The 14,270-nt window shown below is 34.5% G+C and overlaps 1 protein-coding gene across 1 annotated transcript; it reads right to left on the reverse strand.

Annotated features, from left to right (window-relative positions):
• Positions 1-876: 876 nt before the first annotated feature.
• Positions 877-7,606, reverse strand: LOC128550775 (titin-like). The gene is made up of 3 exons (XM_053530526.1): positions 7,521-7,606; positions 6,701-6,976; positions 877-2,618 (listed from the first exon to the last, which is right to left on the reverse strand). Exons 1-3 carry the CDS (start codon positions 7,564-7,566, stop codon positions 2,593-2,595), a joined length of 348 nt encoding a protein of 115 aa, XP_053386501.1. The 5' UTR covers positions 7,567-7,606; the 3' UTR covers positions 877-2,592.
• Positions 7,607-14,270: the final 6,664 nt, after the last annotated feature.

A 14,270-nucleotide genomic window follows, 5' to 3' on the forward strand; every position in this document is an offset into this window, starting at 1 on the left:
GAAAAATTACCATGACCAAATGTACGAAGTTTGTAAACCAAATCCCATAAAATAGTTTTTAAATACCTTTTTCAGAAGTTTATTAAAATTTTACTGGGTTTTAAAACCAAAAAAGTCAAATAAAGTTGTTCTGTCTGGCGTTTTAACATGATCTGAAAACCAGAATAAGTCAAATGAACAAGAAAAGTTTTATTTTTTTCGCGGGTTTTTGGAACGTGTGAAGTGTGCTTTAACGACAAATCAGAAATTTGATAACATTTCATGCGGACATCAAATTAACTGTGGAAACTCAAATTTCAGAATACATGTAATTTGTAAATTCAATGCTTTAAAAACTAAGTCCGGTCAATGTCAATTATGTATTTAATTTTCCTGTTCTAAAAAAGGTTAAGTAAAAAAGACAGAACATTTATTTATCGCCCATAACCCGTGCGAATAATTTACAATCTTTGAAATAATTTGCCTTGGGAATTTAAAATGGTAAAATGCAATGGCAAACAGTTTTCAAATCTACAAAAAATGTGTACCAGATACACCTAAGTTCGAGATCTCCATTTTTAATCTCCAATATACCATAGCACGTACTTAAACACGGTATTCGCCCTGTTTCTGGGTATGAGCGCAACCTTTGATACAGTATGGCATAATGGCCTATTAGCTGTTAGACTTTGGAGTGATGACAGTTTGTAAGAGAATACATTAAAGGTTTTCAAACAAGCAGCTGTATTCTTAGTAATGTATAATGTCCAAAGCAAATGGTAAGTCAGGTAGGGTTTTGTCTCAAAAATTTTAGCTTTGGTAATAAATCATTGCTTAAACAAGTGCAAGAAATAGTAACGGTTACATTGTTACCTGATAGTGCTTTTGGCATTTGGCAACTCTGACCTTGCAGGTGACCTAACTATAGTTTGTCCTAATACGATATTGTCCGTAAGTATTGACCTAGCACTCATTAATCTTCGCCAGTATTTTCGGGCGTTTTCGTTAATTTACGCAATATTTGTATCCTGAAAGTATCTGCTGTATATTACTTAAGTAACACATAAAATTAACCGATGACACGTTAGCGTGGAGGTAAGGTACTGACTTCCACGCAGGTTACCACGGGTTCGAAATCACATAGACCTTTTTTTTTACTTTAATGTATTGTAATGTTACCGAAACCTGTTTTATTTTTACATTATTTTATGTACTAGTATCATATTTCATGAATTTTAATTCTTTTCTCTTGTAGTATTTTTTTCTGGATCGCTGGTGACAGGTTATTGGTCTTTTTTTATCTACGATACTTTTAAAACAATTTTATTCCATTTATAAATATGATTACCGTTAATAAATGAACCATGAATATCACGATACGTTTGATCAAATAAGTAGTAAGTCTGCATATAAAATTTGGGGACAAAAAATATATGGTCAGACGTAGGACTCGAACCCACAACCCTGATATTGGCAGCTAAACGCTTTGTCCGCACAGGTATTTGCAGTTGAGACAAAATATCAATTAATAATTATATATGCAATATCTTGTTATATGATTCTTGCTATTTATGTTCGGACACCGAAAATTAATTTACGGAAATATACGGAATATTCATGAGTGCCAGGTCAATACTTACGGACAATACCACAGATGCTAAACATCTCAATAGCAATCTCAATACTCTTTCAGCTGTTCAAATGCTATCAATTTATACCAGTGCATTATTTTAGTTTAGAAATTAACCCCACACATCAGAGATTGTGTGTTATCATTGTGCGTTGTAATTAGTTTGTTTAAAATGTCAGTATATGGGACAATCAAGAGTTCACACACACACACACACGCACACACACACGCACGCACACACACACACACACACACATATATACATATTCCTCGAGATCCAATAACTGCGTTATATCCCTTAATGCAAACTATCTCTATATATTCAGTGTATCCTCGAAATCCAGTTAACTTCCAGAGAGAGAAAATATAGATTATCTGGTCCCAATCCGTTAAAAAGACTAAAATGTCACTGCTGATTTGTGAGACATGAAAATAGAGATTTGAGTATATATGCAAATATTGAATCAGTACAAATGTGTAGTATAATTCGGGTGTGTATATAAAGCAGCATCGAAACTATTTCTATTGGGTTTGCGCTTTGCCGTAATTGGTTTGGTATAATGTGGTGGTGATTTATTTCGTATAAATTCTCTCTATCAAATATTTATGTGCACGTATGTGCACGTCTACAATGGTTTTGTGTGCGTTTGCGCTCATGCGTACGCGGGTATGTGCGCGTGTGTATTTAAGCTTTTTGATAGGCAGAAGACCATAATTTTAAGTTTGTAGTTGTTGAAGATGGAGGATAGTGCAGAATATATGACACTCCAATTACAGAAGCTACTCTAGTTCATGTGCTTGCTACTTGAGCACGCACCCAATGTAATTATTTAAGCTGGAGAAGTGGAGGCTTTAAGTCATAAACCAAGCCTGCAGGCAGACAGTGTTTTACACTTACCATTTGAACACTGAGCTCTATTGTTGCATTTAAGACTTTAATTTCTAGAAATTGCCTCCCAATTATGGACAGATAAATATTACCTTTATAAATCTTTGGATTTGCAATGAGCTGAAAGAAAAAAGAAATCATCATTACAAATGTGTATTAACTTATAAAGAACGATATGCATGCTTTTAAAATATATCTGCACGATTGCTGTTACAGTATCATTATTATTTCCTCAGAAAATCTACCGACTCCCGCTTCTGTGACTGCTTTTTTGTATCAAATGCCACTAGGGATTACAGAATTATTTAGTTAAGTTTAAATTCGTTATACAATATGCTACGGATTTTTTTCTCTCTCTCTATATATAAATATGATTTGTGTATTGTAAGAAGAGAGAGAAAATAAATTTCATTTCAAATCGAGCCGGACGTACAAAAGTCAGCAATGTAGCATAACGATATTTGAGTAAATCAAAGTGACCCGATCGAAATGAAGTGTTACTTTTATCAAACCTAACTGTATGTGAATTAAAGAACAACATGATACTATGTATCCACAACCTTTTTACATGCTGCAAACATATCTAAGTTAAGTATGTATTTACTCAAGTTTTGAAAACCAATCATGTACCAAATACCAAATAAAGATATAAAGTTGCTTTTAGGCACTTTCAACCAATTAATTTTACTTTAAATATGGTCAATTAAGGACTGAATGTTATTTCTTGTGTGTATATACATATGGCAAGCCAATTGTCCAATAATTATGTGAATCCTAGTTCACGGTCGGAAAACTAGGATTAACGATCGATAAACTAGGGTTTTCGAACGTAAAACTAGGTTTTTCGAATACTAACCTATATTTTCGAGCGTGGGATAACGATCGTAAACATAGGATAACGACCGAAACTCATAGTTCAATCGAGAAACCTAGTTTATCAAACGTAAACCATGGTTTACGGTCGATATATTAGGATTATAGAATTAACAATGAATTTCGGGCGTGAACATGGGTTTACGTCCATGAACCTATGTTTACGGACGTGAGCCTATGTTTACGACCGTGAACCATAGTTTACGGACCTGAACCTATATTTTCGAGCGTGAACCTATGTTTACGAACGTGAACTTGGGTTTACGAGCGTGAACTTAGGTTTACGTTCGATAAACTAGGTTTTTCAAACGTAAAACCAGGTTTTTCAAATACTAACCTATTTTTTCGAGCGAAAACATAGGATAACGTCGTAAACCATAGTTCACGCTCGTAAACGTAGGTTCACGTCCGTAAACCCAAGTTTAAGGTCGTGAACATAGGATAACGACCGAAATTCATGATAGTTAAATCGAGAAACCTAGTATATCGAACGTAAACCTGGGCTCACGAGCGTAAACTATGGTTTACGCCCAGTATCTTAAGTTTTCACTCGAAAATATAGGTTAGTATTTGAAAAACCTAGTTTTACGTTCGAAAAACTTAGTTTATGGATCGTTAATCCTAGTTTTTCGACCGTGAACCGGGGTTCACGTAATTATTGGACAATTGGCTTGCCATATATACAGGTATAAACCGTGCAGTTGGAGCTTCTGGCAAATCCATGAATCGTGCCATGTGTTTGTGTGTGTGAACGACATAAGATCGCACGTTTGATCTCTTTTCAGAAATTCTGTAAATAATTTAAGTTAAGTTAAAATTTAAGTTGGTATGATTAGAACGTAGTGTTAGATATCTATTATAACTGTATTTTTTTTATTTTATAATTTTGTAATTTTGTAATTAACAACCTGCAATATGACATTATTCAAAAAAACAAAAAAAAACAAGAACAATTCAGTATAACTGCTAGTTTTACTTTTGTATTTGGTACATATTTTGATATTTCAACAATCTGAACCAAAAAGCAAGTTTTAAAACCATGTCTAGCTTCTGTATTAGTGCATTTACATTTTGTTTTGGTAATGCAGCAAAGATAGATAAGGAGATGCATTAACAATTTTTCAAACTTACATGTCTATAAATAAAAATATACGTATCATACAATCTAAACATGAAATATTTTTCTTCTCATCTGCTGCGATATTATCATGTACACAATTGATCTTTTTTTTTATTTTAACATAAATGTTTTAGAGATGTTTTTCAATTTACGTTTTCAATATAATTGGTTTTCGGCAATGTATGAACTTTTTGTGTCAATTTGCAGTAACTTTCAGCTCAACCACTAAGTCAATCACTAAATGTAGTCACTCCAATGACAAAAACAGATCATCTTCTAACCACTGGCAATAATTTAATCAAGTATGATGATCGTAGGTTAAGGCTCTCTTTAGTAATTAAGCGGAAATCATTTTCAGTAGCAGTATCATTGTGGTTCTGGCCTTTGATCTACATACCAACAAAGCAATCATCCTATGAGGTCTGATGACTGTAGACCTAGGCGTTCTTCAGTTATTGCGCGGAAACCGTTTCAGTCTTAACTGTGACCATTGTCCTTCTAACATTCGACACAATAGGGGAAAGGGGTCAATCTTTTGAAAAAAGATAGCCATTCTATGAAGTTTGATTGTAGGTAAAACGTTCTTCAGTTACCAATCAGAAAAGCAATTTTCAGCTCAAGGTCACCAAGCCCTTGACCTCTGACCTACTAACTCTTGAAATAGTAGGGGTCATCTACTGGCCACAGTCAATTATCCTTTAACATTTGACGAATGTAGGTCAAAGCTGTCTACGGTTACGATCGGAAAATATTTTAAAACTCAAAGTCCCCACGACCTTTACCTTTGACCTACCGACCTCAAGATCAGTAAGTATCATTCGCTAGTCGCAGTCTAACTTACTTCCAAGTTTGAGGTTTCTGCACTGAAGCGTTATTCAGTTATCCATCAGAACGGACAGTCCGATTACTATATGCTTCTTAGTTCCGGGGGTGGGAGGTGGGTGCATAAAAAACTGTAAAATTAACCTAGGTAAGGAAGTTTCGTGAAATCCTCTCGCGGCACTTGAAATAATTCTTAATTACTGACTCGAAGACGAGCGTGGTGGTTATTTTATATCGAATGCATTGTGTAATTTGTAGGTCTTCGACTCGGAGGTCCGTGAAGTAATTTCTCGAAGCAACACGCAGATATTCAGCTAAGGTCATAAAACTGGTACTCAGAGTCAGAATATTGTAGTATTCGGACGATTTCCTAGTTTTTTTTTATAATTTTTCCTCTTGTTTGAACGAGAAGCGGTGTTTTCATCTGTATATTAAACACGATACAAGTACTAAGAACCGTAGTTCTTTTGTTACTCAAGCAATCTCGATGGTAATTGCGATGCTGCATTTTCGTATAGAACGTAATAGTTTTACCATGATATATTTAAATACTCCTAACCATATACTTGATACGACTCAAGGCGGTTAGAAAGACAGAATATCACAATATAACAATCTTGTATGAACTATTAAAATATATAAGCACCAAGGGCCATAACTATTGCCTTCCTTAATCAACATAAGATAAATTTACAGAACCGTATTGCCTTGTAGCAAAGAAAATTTCTGTTGTAATGATTGAGGTATTTATAACCATATCAAAGTTTTGATGATTGAAATAGTTATAACCATAGTTAAGGAATGTTTCTAGACGGACGGAATATGGAATGAAAATAATACATATACATACAAAATGCAATAACTCTTGTGTTCCTCAAGCAATCAGAATAAAACTTGCATGTCCAAATTCCTGTTATACAACCAAAAATAGTTGCACCATATTTAATTGAAGTCCTTTTAATCATGTCTAAGACGTGACTACCGACAGACAGAAAAAAACGAAATACAAAAACTTTATATGTACTGTATACATGTAGTGCAAATAATTTCCCTTCAGCAGTGAACCTTTATACTATCATCATCTTTTATTTTGAAATCATTTAAAGATGATTTAAGATATGTCTTCGGACGGATACTGGAGAAAAAACACTAAATTTGTACTACATATACAAGTACAAAGTGCCATGGCAGGCAAAAAGAACTACGACTTGTAGGACTGCAGTTTGCGATCGCGTTTAATATACATATCTACCATGTTTTATTGAAATATTCCAACCAATGTCTCAGATTTGGATGCGTGGACAGATTTGATAGAACTAGATTTAATGTAATGCATTTTGCTTGTCAAAACAAGTAGTATAATTATGTGGAAAAAAGATACCGATACCTTCTACGTAGAGTTTGGCTTCAGATCGTATTCCCTTTGCTATCACCGAGTATTTGCCTTCATCGTTTTCCGAAACATTGCTGATCTTTAACTTATGAATAAATCCATCATCTATAATTGCATACTTGTGTGACGGATGTAAACGTTTACTGCAATAGTACCATTCCACCTCGATTTGGCTCATGTTGAGTTCGCATAAAAAGGTGGCCGTGCTGGTTTTGCTTCCTACCTCTATATCTGAAATATCAGTTTTGAACTTCAGAGGCTCACTTGAGTCTGAAAAATAAGATGACATCAAATGTGGAATAAAATTTTCAATTTAAAAATACGTAAAATCATCGTCCATGTTCGGTTTTTGCCTGGCTAAAATTTAGTTTATCAACTTAGGTGTGCTTTGATATTTACATATATTGATGCTGACAGATATACATACACGTTTTCATTCATGGTAGCACTAGCACTATTTCTCGGCGCATATCAAATTTTGGCCCTAAATTATATGTCATAGTAAAATCAATATTGCCGTGTTTTAATGGAAATAAACATATTGTTTTAATCATGTTAATATTAGAATATTATACAAAATATGTCATGTTGTCCGATTTTACTGATATTACGAGATACAAGACCAAATTTATCATTTAAAAGAATGTAAATTGCAAAATAAAATTTGATTTGTATTTTTTTAAGCTGACATTGAATAATAATTATAATAAAAAAGAAACATTATTTATTTAACGACAAATGGCAAAGGAAATTTTTAATATCAAATATGTCACGATGACTTTTTCACCGTAATACATCCTCACACCAACACTACCTTTTATTTCCTCCCCTGTTTTGATGGAACTTTTTTTGTTTCCCATTTCAAGTCTTCAACAGAGCCAGTTTCAACTGTAGTGCATGTTATATAAAAATAAATAATTTATAAATGTTATTGAAACATATTATTTGATGATACATTTAGTGATAGCGAGATTATGTACGGATAAAACAAGTTTTTTCGTGTTATAACATCAGCAGAATCTCAAGTAAATGATTTATAAATTATTGCTTGAGCATGTTAAGGATTGTAGAATTTGTTAGAACATGAAACAAATATGTGTTTTCTCATGGCTCGGTTATATATTAAAAGATGTCTTGACTTGACAATACGTGAATGCATTTGTAACAAAGGTTTACTCATGTTTTAGAACACCCATAAGGATTGAAAATGACAATAAAATCTATCTAAAGTTTATTTGTGTATAGATACGACGATGTACAGTTCTATCTTCATACTAAGTGATTCTATATCATTGAAAGATATTAACTTGCAATATTCCATACGAAGATTAGCTTGAAACATAGCAAACAATCAAGTTAAATAATAAACGTACTCGGTGCACGAAATGTGATTAAATGACTGTGCTCCTCTCGCCACCCGAGGCCCAGCTAAAATTGAAGTTTGTCATGTAATGTGGAGGTGTGCATCGCTATAATGACCCGAGCACATTCGTGGCTTGGTATTTACGCTTTGACCGTGCTCAGGCATGTGGCTCGGTATATGATTTGCCGCAAGCTCAAGTACATTACAACTGTACAATACAAATGGCCATTCGAGATTGTAAAATGCAGACATCGATACAAAATGTGATTAAAACTACATGAAGGCAAACCAACCTCAATCACTTAGACAGCCAATTCACTCAGTTAGCTCAGTGAGTTGACCTACATTTTTTTAAGCGCGATGCCATATGGTAACAATACGATACGGCACACTGATACCATTCCGTACAACAAGCATTTTCAAAGAAATTCGTTATATCCGGGGGCACCGGGTGTCTTCTTCCAACACGAAGGTCTGACGTTTACCCTTAACATCCACCAGGATATCTTTGCAAAACCAGAGTTTTGGCAAACTTCACTAGCATTTAAAAGTGACTTGGGAACTTCTGTTTTGATTTTGACCGCGGTGCAATAAATGACTTAGTTTGTCATATTTCAAAATTATTTATGTTCAAAAATGTTGTCCAATCCGATTCGATATATGGTATCCTATCGTTTTTTTTGTTTTTTTTTTGAAAATCCAGTCGGACATTTTTTCCAATATTTCGGCGTGCTGGTTTTTTTCCCGGGCGGAAAACCTTTATTAAAGAAATGAATGCATAACTTAGTTTGTGTTGTACTGTAATTTTATCTGGGATTTAGATAAATTCAGCGAACAATTAAAAGCTTGAAAAAAGTCCATTTGGACATTTTCTGAAATAAATTCAGATTTATTGTTGACGGTTATAGATATGATAAATGAACACTCTAATATATGAAACGTTAATTATAATTCTCTGCGGGTAATACGAACTGTTTATTTTTTTTTTAAATCTAAATCAAACCGGATTTTTTTCCAATTTTAAATGCTTGTTTTTTTCCAACTCTAATAGCTGGAAAAATATCCAGCTTAAAAATGTGACTTTTTCCAGTTTCAAATGTACGAAAGAAAAAAAGACAACTGAAAGAGGAAAGGCCCCGGGATCGGGTATAGATACTAATACGGACAATAAATAAGAACTGAAAGCAAAACCTGAGGGTTTCGAAATCGTGTCGAAAACCGCTACGTTTTACGTTCATAAGTATATGAGCAGCACCATGAGAAAACCAACATAGTGCATGTGCGACGAGCATGGATTCAGACTTGCCTGCGCATCCACGCAGTCTGGTCAGGATCCATGCTGTTCGCTAACGGTTTTTCTCATTGCAATAGGCTTTGAAAGCGAACAGCATGGATCCTGACCAGACTGCACGGAATGCACTATGTTGGTTTTCTAATTTTGCGGCTCAATTATATTTTTGTATGTGCAATGGCGATTTATTTGCACTTTATTCAATGTACTGCTGCTCATCGGTTTATTGGTACATTTCAAATATGTATATAATTGTGTAGGTGAGATATCTGTTATTTGGCATTTTATTCAGTGTACTGCTGCTAATCGGTACAAAGTCGCATTTCAAAAGGTACACATGCCAGGCTGCTATATGATACCTTCCTTTTACAGTTTTACCAATCACAAGGACCAGCAGAGGTTCATGCGGGTATAAAAATTTACAAGCATATATGACACTTCACAGAACAAAATGACTACTGAAAGAAGAATGGCCCCGGGATGGCATGTATATCACGTAAAATGAATAAGTACTGGTTCATCCGGATCCATCCTTCATTTGATTGAAAGCAAACACTGAGGGTTTCGAAATCGTGTCGTGAACCGCTACGGTCTACGTTCATATGTATATACATTTGTATGTGCATATCCCATATTTCGGCAATTTGTTCAATGCAATGCTGCTCATCGGTTCAATGTCACATTTCAAAAGGCTTAGTGTCGTTGGAAAGTACATAAGGCCCCAGGATGGCGTTTAATAGGTAAATAAATAAATAAGTACTAGGTCATCTAGGTCCATCCTTCTGTTGATTACAAGCGAAAACTGAGGGTTCCAAGTGTCGAAAATTGCTACGTTCTACGTTCATGTGTGTATAATTTTGTATTTTTGTATTTGCAGGATCTATTATAATATTTTTGTATGTGCAATGTCCACGTTTTTGGCACTTTATTCAGTGTACTGCTGCTCTTCCGTTCAATGTCATATTTCAAAAAGCTTATTGTTGTTGCAAAGTGCTTGTGCCAAGCTACTATACCTTCCTTTTACAGTTCTACAAGGAACTATTATAATACATTTGTCTGTGCAATGATCATTTTTGGCACTTTATTCAGTGTACTGGTGTTCATCGGCTCAACGTCACATTTCAAAAGGATTAGTGTTGTTGATAAGTGCATATGCCAAGCTGCTATGACAACTAAAATAGGAAAGCCCCCGTAATGGCGTTTAATATGGAAAATTAATAAGTACTAGGTCATCTAGGCCCATCCTTCTTTTGATTTCATGTGAAAATTGAGGATTCAGAAATCGTGTCGAAAACCTCTACATGGTACGTTCATATGTCTATAATTTTGTATGTGAAATGTCCGTTTTTTTTACTTATTCAGTGTACTGCTGCTCATCAATTCAATATCACATTTCTAAAGGTTTATTGTTGTCGCAAAGTGCTCGTGTCAAGCTACTTTATTGTCTATAAAAAGGGAAAAGACTTGCTCTGTTGGTATATAACATTAAGCTAGCATTTGCTTTCATAATCACTAACCTACATACTTAACTGTATTTTTGTATAAAAAAAATTGCATGTGATACTTATCAGATACCATAACAATGGTTTAGAACTAAAAGAAATTGAAGCAGGGAAAGCTTCACCAGCCATTAATTTACGTGTTCATGTTTCTTAGATAAAACATATTCAGTTGAGATTTGCATTTACCAATAGTTTGTTTTCCAGAATAACCAACATGTAAATGATATGTGTTTATACCACATCAAACATAGATAAAAAGGAGATAACCTAGTATAGACCCATAAAGGGACCCAACATAAGATAACAGACTAAGTAGAATGAATACCCGAAAAAAAAAACAACTAATTAATGTCTGCCAAACAGTTATGATCTAAACCAATGGGCAGAATGAGTTGAGACCAATAGCTTAAAGATTCATGAGGAAAATGCTGTGGTCGACAGTGTCGATAGCCTATTGCAGATCATGTTATTACATTGCCACGCACCTTGGGCAGATCGATGTCTTCAATTGATCTATTAGCCCTATGGTAATTCAAGTATATAAGAGCTTCATACACTGACACTTACAAGAAACTATGAAGAATAAGGCATTTAGCAGCATAGACAGCATTGCAAACCTCCCACCATATTTGTTAAAACTACCTTTACAAAACCTCTACCATATTTGTTAAAACTATCTTGCAGTTTTTCTCTAAGTTATGATGTATGAGTTATATACATTGATTTAATTTCTCTGCAACATTGATCAAATACCCACATTTATTCTGAGACCCAATCTGCCTAAAGTTCTAGATCTTTCTAAAAGTTAGATCTGATGATATCCCATTCAAATACATATTTCTGTATAATCAGGTTTCCAATATTGCTATTTTTATTTCTACCAATCTATTTTTTTTTCAGGCCAATCAGACGACTATTTTCAACAAGCGTTTGGCTAAAATGGACTGGACACAGATTTTGGCTCAAGTAATTTTTCTTTGGAACGTTTTTAAACTTCTACTTTCACTTTTAAAATATTGAAAGCAACAACCTTATTGCGGAACATGAGTCTCAATACCCTGTCCTCAGATCCAATGCTTAGAATTAATTGGAGATGATATTAATCAGATTGTATGAGACCAATACTATTTGAAGAAGTTTTCTATTTTCACAGGGCAAACATCAACCATCTTTACCCAAGGGAAAAACCTTTTTTTTTTTCAGAGCAAGTTTTATAATCAAACAGTCAATCCTAATCTTGTTCATGTTATATCAATGAAGTGGGAAAGTAATTTATGCTACCTGCTATACAAAGTCATGCGTCTAACAGTCCTGAAGAAAATTGACATCTGAAAATTGACCTCTCGGGATGGGGTTTAATACAGAAAATAAATAAGTTCTTGGCCATTTAGGAACATCCTTAAATTGACTGAAAGCAAAACTTTAGGGTTCCGAAATCGTGTCGAAAACCGCTACGTTCTACGTTCATATGTATAAAAATTTACAAGCACATATGAAATATAACAGAAGAAAATTGACAACTGAAGGAGAAAAGACACCGGAACGGGGGTTAATATGGATAATAAATAGGTACATTCTATGTCCATCCTTCCGTTGACTGCAGGCAAAGATTGAGGGTTCCGAAATCATGTCGAAAACCCACTACGTTCTACGTTCATATGAATATAAGTTTGTCTTGTCCATTCTGTCGATTGCAAGCAAAGATTGAGGGTTCCGAACTTGTGTCGAAATCCGCTACATTCTCCCAAATAATCACCGAACTCCTGTTATGAACATTATTTTAAAATCTTATTCATACAGAAAATTACGGAGCGACCACTGATCGAAATGCCAAGAACACCACTGCGCAAAATTTCCTCACCGTCTGCCGCTTGCATAAGGACGAACGTTATTAATAAAGTACTTGAAGTTCTTGTAGGATCATTAAGAAACTAAATAAAATACTAAATGAACTTACGAGCATTTAGAAGGGCTAAATACATGAGTAAAATCACCTCAAATGGGAGTTTATTGTGTAGTAAAAGGAACACAATTGTAAGACACTGATTCTTACATTCGTAATAAACCTTAACCGTTTGGCGGTATATATACCACATCAAAAAGAAAAAATATAATCTTCGGTAGCAAAATGACAAACAGTATGTGTCAACAGTATATGTCAATAGTATTATGTCAACCGCTCAATTAAACCAAAAGCCACAATAATGCCAAAAATGCATGTTTTTTTTTTTAAATCTGTTTAGGATTATTTTATAAATCAAATGCAAATTCCATGAAATAATAGTAAAATATGAGAACAATTTATCTAAAAAGCCTATTTTAATACTGTAAAAATTAAAAAAAAAAACAGACACTTGAAGTCTTAATTATTTAGGAAATTTGATCACGGACACTTATCTCTATTAATTGTACACGGACAGAGCTAAAGCTATCACTAAATGTTGCTACACCCATGAACACTGCTTTGTCAGTGAAGAGAAGACATTTCAGGTATTGCTTCAGAAATCAAAAAGGTAAAATTAAAGAGACATCTGGGGGATGTACGTATTGGTGCCCAAAAATCTCATGTTCACCCCACCTCACCCACCCTCTCTCTTTAAAAAAGACCCTCTCTCTTTAAAAAAGATGTCAATCACATCTTAGATTCACGGTAAGCATTTTTCAAAGTTTCTAAAGAGGGAAGAAATATCTTTTTCAGGATGGGGTGTGGGGGAGGGTATAGTGAACCGAAGCACGCCCATCAAAACTGAACATATCACGCACATTCAAACTTCGTTGTGATCACGTTAATGAAGTTTGATTTGAATCTGTATAACACTGGAAGTAGTTTACGACACAAACTTGAGAAAGGATGTGCGCAATGTCCTCAACCTTCGTCAATCACATAATAAAGCAACTCACATCTACACTTCATATTGGTGATATACAGTAAAACCTGTCTTAACAAATCGAACATAGAGTTTGTTGGTCATAACAGATTATCAATAATATACAGTATATGTATATATGCCGCCTTGTTTGCCTTGCTTCGAGTGGAGGCTTCGCTCTCTGGCCCATTTCATAGACGTTAAATGGTATTAGTAGCTTCCTCTCCTGACGCTCAGCATTTAGATTATAGTTCTAAGACTGGTCAGCTCGATGTCAGTATAATGTGACTGGATGGGGTATCATGTCACGTATCTACGGCGTCATATTCCAGAGCGGCAGCACTATAAATGTGTGTATTGTGCTCACTGCTTCAAGTAGACACCGTCATATAAATGTCTGAACAAATATTGAAAAAGACACAGACCCGAACACTAACAGACAAAATAGTGTGTTAAATATTATTAAGAGGAACATACGCATTTAAGGAAACATTAAATGTATAAATAAACCTGTAAACCGCACATATTGTCAAATAATCTT

The sequence above is a fragment of the Mercenaria mercenaria genome, chromosome 18, assembly GCF_021730395.1.
Source record: "Mercenaria mercenaria strain notata chromosome 18, MADL_Memer_1, whole genome shotgun sequence".
Classification (NCBI taxonomy): Eukaryota; Metazoa; Mollusca; class Bivalvia; order Venerida; family Veneridae; genus Mercenaria; species Mercenaria mercenaria.